Genomic DNA, 19,866 nt, shown 5'->3' with positions numbered 1-19,866 from the left:
TGATGCGACGGCAGCCATATTGCGCCAGAACACCCACCACACACCAGCTTATTGGTGGAGAGGAGACAGAGTGATGAAGCCAATCAGTATATGGTGATGATTAGAATGCCATGATTGACAGAGGCCAATGGGCAAATTTGGCCAGGAATAAAGAGTTTAACAATGGTGGTATGATATTTTATATTTTATTTAATGCATCTCCTGCTCAAATAAATTAAGAATAAACAGCTAAATTCTTGTCTCAAACAAATGGCTTGGATGGTTTTTAGGCATTGAGTAACATTCATTAGAATGGTTCAGGTTTAAGAAGGACATTGTGAGTGATGCATAAAGTACATGCCAGACCTGACTCAAGATTTCCCAGCTGAAACAAGCTAATCTGCTGAGATTTCGACCCTGGATTCTTGAGGCTTACAACATCACCAGCTGCACCACAGAGCTCCATACATACTAGCTCTGTCAGCACTTGACTTCTCTCTAAAGCACTTGTAAACTGCCAGGCCAACTGCGAGCAGAACAACAAATTTCTGATGCCTCTCAGGACTTTAAATTTCCTGTGCGGTTTACATGAGAACGTTTAGAGCATGTGCGTGCAAAATGGTTCCTCACATTCATGGTTTTCTCAAAGTCATCTGTTGTTTCCCAAAAACAGCCGTTTACACTCTCACATAGACTTCATTAGCAACTAGCAAGAACCGCCACTATCCCAGATGCGCAGCTATTGTGCTTACCAGCGAATCATGAGTTTTAGTTTTTCCTTTTTTTATTGCTTTTGTCCTGGCAGAGGTATTTTCCAGTAGAGTTGAGTGGGTGGGATGGGAAAGAACCAAGTGTTCAAATAGGTGGAAATCTGGATGGGTTTCTGAAGTCATGAGCCACTGCTTTCTCAAAGCCTGCTTTTTTACTGATTTAATTCGACCATTCCACGCTTGGAAATGTAATGCTACAGTATATGAAAAAAAAAAAAAAACGACTGAGTCATTTACCAAAAGTATATTTTTAGTTGATGACTCAGATCTCCAAGGCCAGAAAAAAGCTAAACATTAGATAACTGTATGATTCCAATATGTGGTCATGTTGTCATGAATGGCTTTCTGTCTTCAGTGTCTATACCCTTGACTCTTAGGTGACTTTTATTCTCCTCCTTTGAATGAGACAGTTACTAACCGGTAGCCAATGGAGGGAGGCAAGCACAGGAGTAATGTGTTGATGCTTTTTAGTGCCAGTCAAAAGCCTGGCCATCGCATTTTGGACCATTCGCAGTCGATTGACAGTTGAATTAGGCAAACCCAGGTATAGAGTGTTACAGTAGTCCAACTTTGAGGTAATAAAAGCATGAATAACAGTTTCAAGGTCTTTCTTAGAGAGCATCATCTTAATTTTAGCAAACGAAACTGCTATTTACAACAGCACTAATCTGCTTTCAAAACTCAGATTGGAATAAAAAATGACACCAAGATTTTTGACACAGTCATGAACATTAAAAGAAAGAGAACCAAGCTGATTGAATATGTCAGAGGTCATATCTGATGGGGCAAAGATAATAATTTCAGTTTTATCTTTGTTTAGCTGTAAGAAGTTGTCCATCCAACATTAAATGTCACACACAGTCAAACAGACTAGACACAGAACAGAACAGTTATTGTTTTTGATAGGAAGATAGAGCTGAGTGTCATTGGCATAGAAGTGATTTGATAAATTATGTCTCTGAATAATATGGCCAAGTGAAAGCATATATAGTGCAAAGAAAAGAGGACCCAAAATGGGGTACACCATAAGAAATTGGAGCATGAGATGAAAAACAATTCCCTATTTTGACAGAAAACGTTCTCCCTTTGAGGTAAGAGGCAAACCACTCCAACACAGGCCCCCAAAGCCCAACTACATGTTCAAGTCTGTGTAAAAGAATATTGTGTCAAGGCTAAAACATAGCCAGACACTGCATCCTTCCTCCACCTGCGTTCGGCATGCCTACACTCCTGTCTGATGTCACGAGTAGAGCCATTTAGCCAGGGCTGCACTTTCTTTACCATCCTAGATTTTTGTAACCTCAGAGGGGCAATAGAGTCTAATGTAGCAGTGCAGGTACTGTCAAAAAGGTCAACCAGATCATCAGGATGAACACACAGGAGGAAAGGGCTTTAACAGCATTAGGAGTTTGGGTAGATACATACACATCACTAAAAGACCTAGCAGTAGAAGAATCAAAGTCACCGAGTATCAGAAAACTGTCATAATGTGGCATCAGGGAGCCCAGAAGGTTAGAAAATTCTTGAATAAAATCCTTATTAAAATTGGGTGGTCTATATACCAGGACACAGAGCAAGGGGTAGGGAGATCAACCTTGAAGAGCTGCACCTCAAAGCTTAGAAAGTTTTCATCAGGTAGAAGTATGCACTTAAAACAGTTTTTGAAAATCGTTGCTAATCCGCCTCCACTGGTCACACTTTAGTTTAGGTATTTGGTAGGATTAAGGGATGTAGAATATAGTCATGCAGAATAAGCATTAATATATGCTTTATAAGTACTAATAAACAGCCAATATCCTAGTAATATGCATGCTAATAAGCAACTAGTTAATAGTGAGAATCGGACCCTAAATATATATTCATATATCTGAGAATTGGTACTAATGTCATGTCTCTTCTGTGGTCTCTTTAGTCACACAATTATAATTTTATATTAAATTTGAACATTTGTTTTGGTCAGTTTTGTTGGCTGCTTTTCAGCTGGTTAGACTGGGAGACTTGACCAAGCTGGGAGACCATGTAGCCAAAACCAGAAACTAGTTTAAGCTGGTTTAAGTGTGTGTTTTTTTCCCAACAGTAAGATGCTAATATATTCAAATGTCTTCAGGAATATAATTTCCCATTTCCAACAGGGTGAGCCAGGAAGGGCAGGGGCACCAGGTTATCGTGGCGACGAGGGTCCTGCTGGGCCAGAGGTGGGTAATGTTAACCAGTCTTAATTTCTTGTCACCCTGCTGACCTATCGTTGCATCTACGACTGATTTGCTATGTTGAATTTCTTTGCTTTAGGGATCTAAAGGGGTCAGAGGAATCAAAGGGGCCCCAGGAGACAGAGGCCTAATGGGAGAGAGAGTGAGTTAGTTTTGTTGATCTTCAGATCTAGTTTTAACTAACCAAAGGCAGTTATCCGTGGCTGTAACAAAGTTTTTTTACCTGCTCAGGGTGACGATGGACCACAAGGAAATGGAACTGAGGGTTGCCATGGTTTCCAGGTAGAGTACCTCTCAATTGGTTAAACATCTTGCCCTCAAAAATCATATTCAGTGGAGTATCTATAGTGTTTATGTGCGTGTTTCGTATCATTTTAGGGTTACCCTGGCCCCAGGGGAGATTCAGGAGTGCCTGTAAGTATCCTGAACTTTACAGAAGATATCTCTTTCAATAGAACCCAACACTAGTGTTCCAGAAGGAAAAATCCCCATTCATTTTTTTGCACTGAGAAACTGATATTAAATGAATAACACTTTTGAATTGTTTAATTATGATATATGCTTTGGTAAAAGCTACAGGTCATTTAAATTAAACAAACAAATAAATAATTCCTACTAAGAACCATAATCCTGAAGAACGAACCTTAGCAAAATAGTAGGAACCTCCCACTCTTATAAATCATTGCGAATGATGTAATCAGATCTCCCTGCACACTCAAACTATTATATATGTGCATGTTTGAATATTTTGCATGAAACTTTAAATACATGCTTATGCACATCAGAAAATGAATTGGAAAAATCCTGTACTCCACAACGAGCATATAATTCACGTCTGTGGTTATTATGAAATTCAAAATTATTAAGCCATTAAAAGATAGCCTCCGTATGTAAGATGATGTTAGTGTGATTCATATGATTTATTAGTGGTATTAATAGCATGCCAAACTGTTGATTCACATAGTCTTGATTCATCAGGGGTTAGTGCATATGTGTCTCACAGTAGGGATTGTGTATCGCAATAGACACACAACAGCTGAATCTGCTCATCCTCAGCAGATGTAAATCGTCTAGACTGAATCCAGACGTTAAGAGGAGACGGTTGATGAGCTAACACAGAAAAGATAATTCCTCTGATCTAGTATTCCTCCTTCTTACTTGCACTTCCTTTAACTTCTCACTTTCAAGGGTGGAAAAGGAACCCCTGGACCCAAGGGAGATGATGGAGAGCCAGGTGACCCTGGATTAGATGTGAGTCATTTTAAATTCACTTTTGCTCATCACACTGTATCACCACTTTTTCTTTTTCCACCCCTTGTTTAGCTTCTTTATCATTTTTTCCTCTCTCTAAGAGTAGTCCAAATTTTCCATATTGCGTATACCACTTTTCTCCTGTTTTCCTTCTCCTGTTGTTCATGAAATTCTTCTCTTTTAAAGGAATGTATTGGGTTCAATACAAGTTAAGCACTATCGAAAGCACTATCATCAAGTGTTTAAAATCTGAAACGTGCAACACTTGTCTCGGTTAAAATACTGAGCAAAATAAATTCAGGTTCATGCAAATGCAAAAATTTTATCTCAGTCAGCAGTAGTTCATTTAATTGGCAAAAGAAAATGTCCAATAACAAATAAAACAAAATAAAGTGAGCAGTATTTGATTTGTCCAAGTGATTTCGACATGGCCGCTCCATGACAAAATAAACATAATTTCACAAAATGAACTATGCATTTCTGAAATTTAAAGAGGAAAAAATTATTTGTATTAACTTGGAACGTTCCTGTAATATGTGTTTGTCAAGCATCTCTCTTGCTCTCTTGTGTGTCGGTCACACATGCATCATAGAGAATCCTGGAGCGTCTCAGCGTTTTGTTCACTGTCTCTAGGGTGAGATTAGGCAGCAGTGTATATCTTGTTGTCATGGATTCAAGGAAGCACAGTTCAAAAGTCTGTATCTTTATTTACCTTAGTTTCAAACAGCTTGAAAGGGAGTCTTAAAATACTTGATTTTGCCAGATTTCTTTTGTGAGAAAATCCCGTCAGAGCCATTTTTTTTTCTTTGTCACTATTGAATGCATTAATAAACAAAACATTTATAGAAAAGTCCATTATAAATTAAATATCAGTTTTGATAAACAAGAATGCTTGAGAGCAGAAATTTGTTGGAAGATCATTGTTTTAGACTTTCCTAAAGCCAGACTCCTCAGCTGGTTTACATTCTTAAACAGTCCCCACACACTTTCAGTCGAACAGATGGGTCTCCACTCGCACAAAACAACATGTGCTGTAGAAGAGTCACAGGTTTCGACACAGTGCTGTTTTCTGTATCTGATGATTGATTTAAATGGTGGAAGTTGTGGTGAATTTGGCCAATGAATTGAGGACTCCTGCTGTATGGTTCAGTTTTGATATGTGGTTTCATAACAGCTAATGGGACAGCTGTTGCAGTAGAGGTGTTATTGGTACAAATCTTGCATCTTTTTGTTTTTTTTTTTGCTTTGGATACCTCCCCCATCCAGCAATACAAATAACAAATAGCTTCTTCTTAGCCGTCAGCTATTATTCTTTCCATTCTATTACAAATAAGTGCAATCAAACTGCAAATTATAATGAAAGTAAAAAATAGAAATAAGCAGTAAACGAATGAATCCTTCCAAGCAGCAAATATTATTCTGAACAACACAAACGAGGTATTAAGCAAACACTTATGCGCTACCGCTGTCTCGACTGACTAACTGCTTCTCCTATTGTTGTTTATGTTGTCTAGCTGTGCACTTCCTCAACAAATATGTTAGAGGAAATGTCCCGCATGTTTGGTTCTTTGATCGCTCTGGCCATTTTGTACATCTGTAGGATTTAGATTGCAACATTTTCCTTCAGCACTCAGTTGTCATTTGATCTAATCAGCGGGTAGATTTTGAACTTTTTGTTTTGTTATCCAAGAATCTAAACTTCCAAATAGCAGGACAAAAGCATGGACTGCAGACTTTGTAATATCAGACCATAGATTCCATTTCATTATGTCACTTCCTTACATCTGGAACATATTTGTGGTAGGATGGGACAGTAGGATGCTATATATTGTGTGACGGTAAAAATATTTCAATATAGTTAAAGTTGAGTTTATGTTAAATATATTTTGAGTTGTTTTTAATAATTGGTGCATGAACACAGACTTGCAAATGTGACTAATCAAGCCAATTTTTAAAGTTAGAACTATCCGTTTTATAATATTTGTTTTATTGTTTTTTGTCTTTTTATTGTTTGTATGTTTTATATTATATGAGACAATGTGAGATTGTTCAATTGATCTTTTGTTTGCACCCATAAAGTTCAAAACGAAAATAACTGTCATTTTAACCCTTCCAGTCAAATTTTGTGCTGCAAACAATAACTACTTCATCTTGTGACTAGCTGTGTTTCCATTACAGATTTGCTCAAAACTTTTGCGATATTTTCTAAATATCGATAAAAAACGATTGCGAAATGATGGCGTTTCTATTATGTTATGCGACTAATGCTGCCTTCACGTGCTATCAGAAATTTGATAATTCCCAATTCTGAAGTCCTGATTACGAGCTCATCGCATTCAAGTTTCAAAATGGGAGGGTGTTCATGTGCAATTTTTACCTCGGAGACTCGTATTTACGGTAATTCTGATAGCATGTGAAGGCAGCATAAAACGTCTTTTTTACCTCTCGCGATAAGTCATTCAAAAAACCATGGCAGCGGATGTTGGTAGCTTTACGTATTTCTAAGCCACTGCACTAGCAATTATTTTTAATCAAAGGAGACGTAGGCATGTTATCCAAGCATTTATGGCAAAGAAAGCCCCTTATACTTGGGAGCAACCACGTATGAGGTGTTTCTGGGTGTTTCTCTCTCCTACCTGCTTCGAGGTCTTGATAAATTCAAATTGTGGCATTTCTTTGTTGTTTAGAATCCAGTAGTCCCGTAATACTTCTGTCTTTTATGAGTTTAATGAAGAACTCTCGTCTTCTGTCCAAACATACTGTGCTATCTTTAAAGAATGATTGACTTTACATACGGCAGGTGACCTGTAAATGCAGAAAAAAACTGTTTCTATTGCAGTTTTGCAAAATATTCCTTTTTCGAATTACCTGAAAAACCACCTTATGCGAGTGTAAAAACTTATTTGTAATATATGGGAGTTTTTGAAAAATTGACGTGTTTCCATTGAGTGTATTTTCAATTCGCAATTTCAATTTGTGCAATTTAAAGGATAATGGAAACACGGCTACTGTTAGCAAATGACCATGGTATAAGCCGGATAATCCACAGCTAGGTGTGCATTTCACGATTTTAATGCACTTTGCCTCCGCTTCGAGTTGAGTGATTCTTTGCCTCCACGTTGTACATTAAATCATGTAACGCACACCTAGCTGTGGATTATCCCATATATAATAAAATAACCATGATATGAGGTTTTGTTCATAGCACCCACCCTTGTCTGGAATGTTAATCGAGTAACAAGGTGAATGTCGGCTGTAAACATATCACACATGCTTATATCAAAGCGCTGAGCTCATGTTTAATTTTTACATCAAAACACTCTTGAGTCACTTCATTGTGGTTGTACAAGCCGACACAAAATAGCAACAAATACATATGCTCACAAGCTTTCATCTTCGGTCATCTGGAGTCGATTTTTGGTGATCTAACGCCCAGACAGCTTCACTATTCATCATTGTGTTTGTCTTTGTCCATGCAAAACCCAAAACCTTCAAGGAAGCGTTGGAGACATACATATGTGGAAGAATTGTTTTTCATCTGTCTGCTGTTCATAGTTCTTTCTTTAGAAATTATGTTCTAATTTTAAAATGGTTGAACTCTCTCACACATTGAAAGGATAGAGAGAGAGAGATTTTTGTTTGTTTGTTGAGCTCTGATTGAATGCACACTGAATGTTTGGGGTACAGAAAGGCCACATAAATCATACGGGATGTTTACAAGCCACACACATTTTGCAGCAGATGTGTGTAAACTGTTTACACATGGTGATCTTTCTGTTGAAGACATACAGTATACCCTGTCTGCAGACTTCTGATATTGGCGGTGTTTGCTAAGACAAGCATCACTATCACTATTTCTTACACTGCAAAACAAAAGTTCCCATACTATGTTATGAGGTTTTACCAACAGTGTGAGGATTCAGTGGAGTTACGAGGTTTAGTCACAAGCATTTTTAAATACTTTTCATTGGTTAAGAGTTACAAAATTCCCAACGTTCTTTTATCTGGCCTTAACGTAACAAGGTTCTGAGAGGCAATGTCTCGTTCCCTCATCTCGGGAACCGAGGTTACATTTAGTAACCAAAGACGTTTCCGTATAGTACCCAGACTATACTGCCACTTGTGACAAGGTTGAAAATGCACTTGCATGGTGTAATGTATTGTGTTCGGACACAGTTCAGAAGACAACAAACTTGTTTAGCTAGAAGGGTTCACTTAGAGCAGGGGTGTCCAAACTCGGTCCTGGAGGGCCACTGTCCTGCAGAGTTTAGCTCCAACCCCAGTTAAACACACCTGAACCAGCTAATCAAGATCTAATTAGGCAGGTGAAACTTTCAGGCAGGTGTGTTGAGGCAAGTTGGAGCTAAACTCTGCAGGACAGTGGCTTGACTTAGAGCATGTTTTGAGCCTAAAACATGAAAAGGCAATGGCTTTAAACAGACGTACTCAAAGTTCAACCACACATACACTTTACAATAATTAGAAACTTACCCTTGTGTTTACTGTTTATCACCTCTGTAACTCTCTTCAACTGCTCACAAAAACCTAAAGACCCCCTGTAAAAGTTTTGAGTAGTTTACCATACTCAAATTCATTTAGAATGTGTTAAGAATCCATTTACAATGGAAAATGCATTTGGTTGCGCAAAGATCAAAAAGAAGCCAACTGACTATAATTCCAAAAGTAATCATTAGCAGAATTGCAGTGGCCATAAATTAAAATGTTTACCACGTGTTTTACAACTGAATCTTAAAGAATGGCCAGAGGCTCATCATAATAACCATCAGGTCTGGAGGAAATAATATCCCCAATAATGCAGAAGGAACTTTAACAAGCTAAAACAAACACTGATTTTAAAGTAAAGTTAAACTGCTGTGATTGAACACACACTTGAATGTTTGGGCTACAGAAAGGCCTTTATTAATCAAACGCAATGTTTACATGATATATGAACATTTTGTAGCATTTGTGTTTCAGATGTTTAAACTGTTTACACAGTGATCTTATATCCACAGTTTCCAGAGACTTCTGTTAATAGTGGTGTTTGCTAAGTTAATCAATATTACAATTTCTCATACTTAGGGTTGTAAATAACATGCAACTCATCAAGTGTTATTTTTTTATTAATACTTTTCTGATCAGTTAAGCATGATAACCACCACCAGAACACCCTGCATAGCAACATGCTATGAAGCACTCAACGCTAGCATACAGTAGTATGCTAGCAATCTAGTTTGTTTGTTCATTACATAGAACCACACTGAACTGTATCTGAAACAAATAATACCTTATAGCAACCAGTTTGAAGCATGATCTACTTTTTGCGGAAAATGAATATTTATTTACTATACTTTCTCCTAGTATAGCTGTCAGGTGATAGAGTAGCATTAGCTGCATTTGTTTGGAGCATTAGCATTCCGTTGATTATACATATTAGCAGTGATATATGTTTATTTTTCTAGGTAAACATGTTCTTACTTAGACAAATTGATGTATTTATTATGTTTAAGTGTTTGATTTAATGGTGTGTATATATATATATATATATATATATATATATATGTGTTATTTTGTATACATTATTATTCAGGGCCTCACATCTGCTCCATATGAGCCATGAAGGTGCTCTTCCTTGTGTTTCTGCTGGCCAAGACTGTTTGGAAATGTTTTTCTTTGCTTGTAAACAATTGATTGGCCTTTTTCCGGCCTCTCCCAAACCCGGGGGGCCACATTTGGTTTAGTATCTGTCAAGGTAATCACAATGAGCCATAACAATATTGGCATGACAGCATCATTTAACCTCGTCCCTACTGTGAGCCTGCTAGGAGAACGTGTGTGACAGTTGTGGACTTTGAAGTGAGGAATTTGAAGGTAATTGAAGCAGCATGGGAGAGACGGCTTGTAATAAGGACAGGTGGTTAGTATTATCTCACCGCCTGAGCGTGATCTGGCACGAGACAGAAATGAAGGGGTGAACGTATCTGCTGGGCTGGAGGCAAAACTGTGCAGAGACAGCTGAATTAATGGAGACCATTTCAGTTGTTTATATGGAGGTAGATAGTTGAGTAGGAGGGTTTTGACAGCTGATTGCAATGTTCATATTGATATTACAGTGTGAGGTCTGAAAGAAGAAGGCTGGGATTAAAAGTCTGGTGGGGGGGCATTGTTATAAATGATGGAAAATTCTGTCAATGAGTTAAATTGGTACAGCCACTTATAACGCTGTATTTTCCAGGCTAAATGTTCATATCTTGTTTTCCACAGAATGACAGGCCAGGACCATCTGGGCCTAAAGGAGCCAAAGGTCACAGGGGACCTGAAGGAAAACCTGTGAGTGTGAATGCACCATGTTTTCAGCATGTGTTTACTGTATTTTTCCATACTGATGTTTATTAAGGATTTAATGGTAAAAATTGTCATATTTCTTCATATTTTGATTCTTCTTCTCCAGTGAAGGTTCATATGAGCATGATATTCTGCACCATGTGCTTATGTCAGTATCCTGACACACTTTAAATAATGTATCTGTATTCTGAATCAGTGAAACCTAGACATGCCGATCTGCTGTTGGATTGAATGCCTGAGATCCAAAGAAAGTTCAATCTTTTGTTGAGAAATTCAATGGAATGTGATCAACAAATCTAAGCCCAACATTTTGGTTAAATAAAAGTTAGAAAAACAAGTTTTATTGTTCACTTGATATAGTATCAAAATTACCATTGGCCACAGTTGACATGCTCACTTAACCTAAAGCATGCCAGAAAACCTGGACCTGAGCTTGGTTAAACAAACAGTCTCAACAGATACATTTAGAAGGTGACTGGCGTTACTATATTTTCAGAAGTAAACAACAAGGACAGTGTCTAGAGGAGCCAAGAAACGTTTTAAGTGTACAAATCTTAAGTTATGTAGAACAGCGTTAAACAGCCATGAGTTATGGGTGTGTGGGAAGGGAAATTTCTCTCAGCCTGCAATTTTGTGATGTTCCTCTTTGCCACTGGATCACATCCAGAGAGGAGGAGACTTGTCAGTCTCAAAAATGCTCTTATTTGGAAAGAGATTCAGAGCTTCTTTGCTCTGGCAGAATTACATCTGTGTAGCATGTAACAAAACAGAGAGTGACACTTTCACAGACCTGTTTATGTTGTTCGATACTACAAAAGTATAGTATGTGCCTTCATGTGCACATTGTGTATTTCATCTGTCTTGTATTCCTGCACAGGGACCACCAGGACCACCTGGGCCTCAAGGAGCAGATGTGAGTGAGTTTGAATCTGGGTTTTACTGAATGCACAAATCAAAGAAAGCACACATTATTGGATATAGCCTAATGCAAATGTTCCAGTGCTGTTTCCTGTATAGAGACAAAGAGGGTGACAGTGCTCTTGATAATAAATGATCCTGGACATTCCACAATTCACTTTCCATTATTTTTATGAATTCCACTTTGCTGACAGACAGTAGCTAGGGTAATCAGTAGCCAATGCCTAAGCACATACCAGACTAGTCTTTTTGTGGAATAAAAGCACCCTTTGACAGCACACGACAGCTGGCTTGTTCCAATTGCATCTGAAAAGAAATGAATGCATGACACTATAGATGTGCAGTCTTTAATAGTGACATTTAAAGGAGTTATTTTCTACAGTTTTTTTCCCCATGACATTCATTATTTAGTGACCATTTAACCATTTTCTCCATTATAGAAATAAACAGGCTAATATTTTGCTGCAGTGCCTTTAAGATATCAACCTTTTTGCATGTGAAATTAGATATGATAGAGTCCAATGTGATTTTAGGGTTTGTTCACACTTGGCATGTTTGGTTCGATTAAAACCAAAGTCCCTTTTTTGAATGGGGAAACATCAAATTCTCCAAAGCTGTTCGCCAAGCTTTCGATTAAACTTCATATTTGAAATCACCAATGAAATCTGACAACAACTCTCTCATATATTTTGTTTCTAAACGCTCAAATCATGACAAAAAAAATCAGAATTTTTCAGGCTGGATCAAGTTAATGCGCAGTCCTAAGTGCGTGTATCTATAGGAAGCGCGCGTCTGACTGTTTCTATAGGAACCGGAGCTTCTAACGGCCGCTGCAGTGAAGCGATGACTTTACCAGTCAGCGATGGGCTCTTATTTAGAAGGCGGGACTTATTCTGCCATATTGCACATTGCACTTTCTCCCATTCATAATAATACGAGTGCACCATCTTTCTATATATAAAGTCTTTGATTAAAACAAACCCTGGTGCAATTGCTCTGTTATTGCGGTTCATTTGAATAAATGTGAACGCTACCATTCGAACCCTGCTGGACACCAAAAAAGCGGGCCAAGGTCTAGACCAAACAAACCGATCGACCTGAACTACAAGTGTAAACACACCCGTAAAGGCTCACAAAGCAATCTGTGTTGACATGTGGTGCATAAACTGTTAAGATCAGACTGATATAGTTTCCTTCAGAAGGATCTGCAGAGCTGTAGGTGCTACACAGGCCTACGTTTTACTCTTAATATTAGTTATTGTGGTGTTTAGGGATATTATAATATTACTTTATTACTGTGAGTTTCTGAAGTTTCTGAATCCGAAAATATGTGTTGCAATAAATGTGGCATGTGTCCATAGTATGTCTGACTCTGAGCCAGGATTTTTAACCTTAGTTTAAAAAAATTATATATTTTTTTTTTAACTGTTTTTACTAGCGAGAAAGATTTGCATATTATTAATTTGAATAGTACAATGTTTTTTTATCAAAAGATCATGGAAAATTAGATTTCTCATGACCTCTTTATCAGGACTCATAGTAGTGTTGACATAGTTTGTGTTTTCATCCGTCAAAAGAGAAAATAAACTTTTTAAAAGTCCTTGCAGTAATTGTGAGTCTCTGGGGTGCGTTGTGCAGAAAGTGCAGAATTTCCTGTAATTAAAACAACGTGGACTTGTGGCTCCATTTTGTGATACAAAATGGCGACAGAGAAAATCAGTTGCAGAGGCAGCAGTCTCTTTCTATTACTGTCTCTCTCTCTTTGTAGGAATGTGAGATTCTGGATATCATCATGAAGATGTGCTGTGAGTAGACCTGTTTTTGTATTTACCCATGACTCACTACTCAGTTTCACTGCCTCCATAAATGGCGACCTGCCTGTCGCCCACACTGATTTAACACTGTAATGTTGACTCGTGCCATGAAGTGATGATACAGCAATCCGCCTAGCCAGCTCAGTGTTCACAAAACTTTGCAGGCCAGTAAAGGACATGCAAAAAAATTGAGCAAAGAGTGAAAGTAATGAGAAAACATTGAGATACTTTGCCATTAAGTAAAATACTAACCACCATTCAGCATTTGCAACTCGAGGAATATTTTGTACACAGTACATTCAGATTTTTGAGCCAAGTAGATTTCAATATACTGTGTGTGTGTGTGTGTGAGAGAGAGAGAGAGAGAGAGAGAGAGAGAGAGAGAGAGAAAATGTATTTTTTTAACCCAAAACACTGTCAGAAATCATGCATTCCTATGTAAAATGTCATATGTAGGTCCACTTAAGTTTCACAGACTATTATGCAGGTTTTTAATTAATCGAAATCATCTATTTATTGTTTTTGAAAGGATATTTTATAACTCTTGCTGGAGCCATAGCCCAGAATGAATTAATTTAAATGCTCATATTGTGCACATTTATCATAAACATTAGCTTTGGAAGCTTAACTTAGATATTTAATATCGCCTTCTGTGCATGTGAAAACAGGACACAATCCAGTTGGAGAGAAAACACTGATTCTTTGAACAGAAGAGTGTAAAAGTTCAGTGTGAAAGTACACATCAGTTTTAAGGAATAGGATTCAACAGTATTACCAATCAGATGCGAATAATGTTTCGTGGGCTGCTGTTTTACTTGATATGGTCCAATTTCTTTGGGTAATGAAGGTTGTCCTCCTTGTATGGCCCTTGGGCTTCATCCCTGTGCATTCATCTTGAGTTGCTTTTGTAATAAAAAATCTTGACTGTGTTGTGTCAGTATTTAATTTTATAAATTACATTTTTAATGTAAGAGTTACATCAGTGTGCTAAATGTATTATGAATGAGACCCCAGGGGCCAGACAAAAAGCCAACAAGACAAATAGGTCCAGCAATTCACTTGAGATTAGGCTGCTTTGTGTTTATTAGTGTTTTACCATTTATTTTTCCTCCCAAACATAATATTACTTTTGCCTAGTTCTGTTCAGACATTCACCGTTCGGGCCAGTATTATTTTATATGGCTTATGTAGGCCATCGTTCTATTCACTGACACCACAATATGGTGTTACAAATTCAAAAGAAAGAGAAAAAAAATGGTCAGGATAATTAGTTCAGAGCATTAACTGCTTTTTATTCATAACTTTTATGATCATTTATTATTTCCAGTCCAGATTCTTCCATCTGTAAAATTGCAAAATAATTGTGGATCCCTTACTGTGAATGTTTTGATAGAACATGCGTTTCTGATCTGCCTAATATTGTCTGTTTTGATGCAAATGTAATGTGTTTTTACTTTCTTTCAGCTTGCTGTGGTAAGTCCCAAGACTTTGAAGTATATGAGGATTATTTCAACATGTTTTATTTAGTGTTTTGCAATGCCATCTTCTTTATATGCATGTTTTGTTTAAGAATGCAAATGCGGACCCCTGGACATTGTCTTCATTGTGGACAGCTCTGAGAGTATTGGAGCTTCTAACTTTGCCATTGCTAAAGACTTCATTGTGACGGTAATGGACAGACTCAAGTTCAAACAGGTACGTTTTTGTTTTAGATATCTATGAGACTCATTAACACTGTCAGCTTTGATTCATTTGGGCTGTAATCATGATAGACACTAAGAAAAACTCATTCCCCATCATATTCATATTAGTGGTCGAATGATATGGGTTTCAGTGGTCGATTCTTAAATTATTACATTTGGTCCCCTTTAATCTTGAAGATGTGGTGGTTACATGCTAGATGCATGGGCTCTTCTGAATGAATTTCTCATTATAATGATAATAAATGCATTTAAGTAGAGTTTCCTATTTCTTTTTTGCAGTTTGGTGCCAATGAGTCTCGTATTGGCGTGGTGCAGTACAGTGGTGCTGGTGTTCAGGAGTCCGTACAGCTTGGTGACCCCAACATTAAGACCCTGATAGACCTAAAACAGTATGAAATATTGATGTTCTCTTGTTAGAAGCCACAATCTGCACACAATATGGCAATAGCAACTTCAAGAAACTAAGAAATTAGTTTCCTCATCAGATGGGCTTGTATTTTGTGGTCATGTCTGGCATTGTGTCTGAAGAAATAAAGAAAAATTATCTTTGTCATTCACTTCAGAGCTGTGAAAAACTTGCGCTGGATAGCTGAAGCCACGTACACTGGAGAAGCTCTGCAGTTCTCTCTAATAAACATGATTAGCAAGCTAGTGACGGAGAGGAGTGTGGTCATTGTCCTAACTGATGGACGCTCTGACACCCAGAGGGACCAAGTACCCCTAAACGTGCTGTGTGGCAAGGGACTGAAGGTAAACCTAATGAATTTGGACAACCTAGGCTTATAGGAAAAATGTGCCTCTAGATCTAGATTTTTGTAAAACTCCAAATCGTACCTAGCATATAGTACAATTCACTGCAGTTTCCAGCTGAAATTAACTCTAGTGGGAGTAAAACACCAACAATTTTTATTTCTGTTCACACAAATTATGATTACAGGCCAGATTATTGATTAATAAACAATAGTATATGACTTCAAAACATTTACCACAGTGCATGATTTGTAAACTAATACATTTTGACATCTGCATCACATAACCAGCTCCAAATGTTTGGCTTTTTGGTCATAGTAAACTTGCTTGGTACCTCACCTGATACAACGTTGCACTTATGATGCAGAATGCTCAGGTACGAGTCCTGTGAAACCAGAGTCATGATAAAATAGCTCAAAGATAAAATGGCATGGTTATCATTTTTTTAATGTCACATTTGCTTTTTTTTAACACTGTCAGTTAGGTTTAAGGTAGGATTTAGTGTGGGTGGTACGTTATTTTCAAACACGATAGTGTTAACCTTTTACTTCCACTCACTGGACATTTTGTTGCTGACCGCGATGCCATTTCCAGATTCACGTTCATCTGTTTCAGATAAAAATGAACTAGCTGTTCATGCCACACATTGGATATTTAACTGTCATGAAATATGCAAGAAGCGAATATCAATTTGCAGAAATTTCGCAACAGGCACATTTTTCCAATGAGCCTGGGTTGAATTTGGAGCAGAAACTGCTTCCACAGAAATTCATTATTCAATGATATGAATCTAATATGCTGCAGATGTAATATCATGGTGTTTAGTTAGGGAGAACTTGTGATCAAGTGACATTTCATGTTATTGGGATCCAAGTATGAACTGAGGTTAAATGAAATTCACAACCAGCAAGGATTAGCCCCAACTCACTTCTGGTTTCTGGCAGGTTGGTGGTGTTGGAGTCATGGATTATGCAAAAAGGATTCCCAATACAGAACAGCTTGATGAGCTTGTGTGTAAAGATGATCCCAGAAAAGGTTTCTCCTTTGTCCTGGACAACAGTGGTCTTCTTCTGGATGACAGCTTCCTGCAAAACCTGACTGAGAAAATCTGTGAAGGTAGGTTACATACAGTATCCGATTTAGACCCTGTTCACACCTGGTATTAAGATGTGGTTTGGTCAATCGGATCACAAGTGGATGGCACTAAATACAGTTGTAAATGGGGTCTAAAACGTTTTGAGCTTGTCCACTTTCGACCACTTCCAGAGGTAGTCAAAAACGCATTTGACCGGATTGCTTTCATACTGTAGACGCTCATGCATTTGAACAGCTACAAAAGAGCACCTACTCTCCGCCTACTGACCTATCACGTAAACATTATGGGAAGCTCCCTAGTTAAATTTTGTCGGCTGAAGACCCAAGTTTGGTTTGAAGAAGAAAAACGTACCAAGCACAATGTTCTATCAACATTCCTGATTTCTAACACTAACAGCGTTTGGCGTGGTCTTGTAGTTATCAGAGAAGAAAGCTGCTGCTCTCAGTGTGTTTTTCCGTCGTCTTCGTTGCGTTCATAAGTAAATTGTGTGAGTTTATTTTGTCCATTAGATCGAAAGATCTGAAAAAGCCCATACATTTACCCAACCATAGACCCTCCCCTCGAAGAAATCAGGACAGAAGTGGTTGAAAGTGGACAGAAGAGAGATTAAAACACCAGGTGTATGTGTCTCCCTCATCTACTTGTGATCAAATTGACCAAAACGCATCTTAATACCAGGTGTAAACAGGGCCTTAGGGTGCTTTGTGAGTTCTGGATCTGATTTTGAGAAACAGTTATTCACTACATTGTGCTTTTTTTCACAGACAAGAAGTGTCCCACTTATACTTGTCCAAGTAAGTATTTATTTGAGAACAGATATGTCAGCATTTTGACCATTACATAATAATGGTTACATCCTTTTCCTCTTCTCCAGTTTCATTTAATGCCGACACCGATGTCCTCATCATGATGGACAGCTCAGCCAGCGTGGGCTCCAAGAACTTCGAGATGACCAAGGAATTCTCACAGATGTTGGCTGAGCGCTTTCTGTCAGCAGAAAAAGGAAACTTCCAGGTCCGGGTTGGCGTTGGCCAGTACAGCAACAATGCCAACTTGGAGGCTCAATTTTCCACAAACGTCACCCAGGTGGTCCCTCAAATTGCAGAAGCCAAGTTCCAGAATGCAGGTACACAAGTAACAAACGCTCTCAACTTCGCCATCGAGCGCTTCAGGGGTGGCAGGACAAGGAAGAAGAAGCTGCTGGTGTTTTCGGATGGTCGTTCCCAAGGCGTCAACACCATCCAGATTGAGAAAGCCGTGGAGCAGGTGAACAACGCGGATATTGAGCTGTATGTGCTGGCCGTGGGAAATCAGGTGAACGAGGCCCACCTGCGCACCCTGGTGAGCCGAGGCCGGCTGTATGACAACACGTACGCCTACCGCCACCTTTTCAAAGTACCCGACTACCACTCAATGGTCACTGGGGTCTTTTACCAAACTGTCTCGCGCAAGATTTCCCTGGAGTCGAGGGGGTGATTGGGTAGTGGGAGGGGTCCAGGAATAAAGGGGATGGGCAGCAGTATAGCACAAGCTTTGATTGTTTTAGTTTTTTTTTCTACTTTTCATGTGAATGATATATCTGAACATAAAAGGTTTTCCATAGTCTCAGTTTCATTTCGTAAAAGACAGTAAATGATTGTCAGAATTCTTAAAAATAATGTTAATTTTTTATGTCACTAAGTCTTTGTGAAGTATAGGGATTAATCGAGTCATTTCACAGTTTATGCCAATTGTTTGAGGGAGTTCTAGTGCTTTGACTATATGACTGTATTAAAGTTAGCTGTCCATAACTGCCGGAAATTAGCATTAAATAATATTAAGGGCACGAAAAATGAATTCTTTCAGTGGTCAGGAGCTGAAATCTCTATGATGATACAGACTTAGACTCTTTATAAATATAAGGAGTGTATCATTAAAATGCAATGAAACATATCTAGCAACCAGAGTCCAAAATAAACATGTCCTATCTATCTATCTGTCTATCTATCTATCTATCTATCTTTGACAATATATATAGATATTTATATATACTGCCAAATATACTGAAAATTCAAAAGGAATCACATTAATTTTGGACCCTGCTTGCAACAAGTCCATTCTTTATTTGCATTTGTCTGTGGTACACTTAATTATTAGCATTAAAAGTAAAACTTGAATATAAATTTGGTGCTACCAATGTAAACACAACACTAGCTCCTTTAGTTATTCAAATGCAGGTTTCTTCAAAATGGTTCTTTATGCCTTTAGCCAAAGAGTTTACCAATAGGTTTCTCATGTCAGAATTGTATTTGAAACCAGCCTCGGGGCTATTGTAAAGGGATTTGAAATAAAGGATGCTACACCCATTAACGCCTCTGTCATTTGTCCATCTTTAAAAAACTGCTGCATGCACAAATTCCACAATCCACCAAAAGATTCTGTGGACGATCAGGGTCAATCTAGTTTATTATAGGAGAATGTCTTGAATTGCTTTTCTTAGTAATTTATCTCCTTGCATATGCCACAAAAATCTTCATGAAACCATTTATTTACTATCTTTCATCAATTTATGGCTACTGTACATTTGAAAATCTGATATGCAGTAATAAATCAGGACATTTTTTGCAGTCTGTATTTTGCGTCCCTTAGAATATTAATGTTGAAAAATGATTTGAGATATACTGTTTATCCCATAAGGAATAAATCCTGGGGAGGATGAACACTTGTTGCTTGTTCACTTGTTGAACAGAGAATGGGATTGCCTGTACATTTGTACAATGGCAACTTGACAATGCAAATTCTCCACATGGAAAACATCCAGTTAACAACCACAACCCCCTGACAACATGCAATATGTCATTAGAGATCTGGCTGTGGTTTTTCTATGTGACATAATGCTTTCCTCAACCCAAAGCAGCTAAGAACTGATAACATCTGACAAGGCCATTTAAACTTATCTATAAAATTATTGGTTGGAGAAGAGACATTAAACAGGGCAAAAATGCACTTGCCAGCCTCATGTTTCAAGATACACATTTCTGCTGACCAGTG

At 38.0% G+C, this 19,866-nt stretch overlaps 1 protein-coding gene across 1 annotated transcript in view; it reads left to right on the top strand.

The window, feature by feature from the left end:
* The window catches only part of col6a1 (collagen, type VI, alpha 1), a 36,960-nt gene extending 17,779 nt beyond the window's left edge, over positions 1–19,181 (top strand). The window contains exons 21-35 of the mRNA XM_051912853.1: positions 2,882–2,944; positions 3,039–3,101; positions 3,191–3,241; positions 3,338–3,373; positions 4,148–4,210; positions 10,475–10,540; positions 11,433–11,468; positions 13,242–13,278; positions 14,752–14,760; positions 14,858–14,982; positions 15,270–15,379; positions 15,554–15,740; positions 16,685–16,856; positions 17,601–17,630; positions 17,711–19,181. Of these exons, the coding sequence (XP_051768813.1) occupies positions 2,882–2,944; positions 3,039–3,101; positions 3,191–3,241; positions 3,338–3,373; positions 4,148–4,210; positions 10,475–10,540; positions 11,433–11,468; positions 13,242–13,278; positions 14,752–14,760; positions 14,858–14,982; positions 15,270–15,379; positions 15,554–15,740; positions 16,685–16,856; positions 17,601–17,630; positions 17,711–18,312 (1,650 nt within the window). The 3' untranslated portion in view covers positions 18,313–19,181. The remainder of the gene's footprint in view (positions 1–2,881; positions 2,945–3,038; positions 3,102–3,190; positions 3,242–3,337; positions 3,374–4,147; positions 4,211–10,474; positions 10,541–11,432; positions 11,469–13,241; positions 13,279–14,751; positions 14,761–14,857; positions 14,983–15,269; positions 15,380–15,553; positions 15,741–16,684; positions 16,857–17,600; positions 17,631–17,710) is intronic.
* Positions 19,182–19,866: the final 685 nt, after the last annotated feature.

This window comes from Ctenopharyngodon idella, chromosome 11, assembly GCF_019924925.1.
Source record: "Ctenopharyngodon idella isolate HZGC_01 chromosome 11, HZGC01, whole genome shotgun sequence".
Taxonomy (NCBI): Eukaryota; Metazoa; Chordata; class Actinopteri; order Cypriniformes; family Xenocyprididae; genus Ctenopharyngodon; species Ctenopharyngodon idella.
The sequence above is the reverse complement of the archived record's forward strand: the minus strand, read 5'-3'. Positions and strand labels throughout refer to the sequence as shown.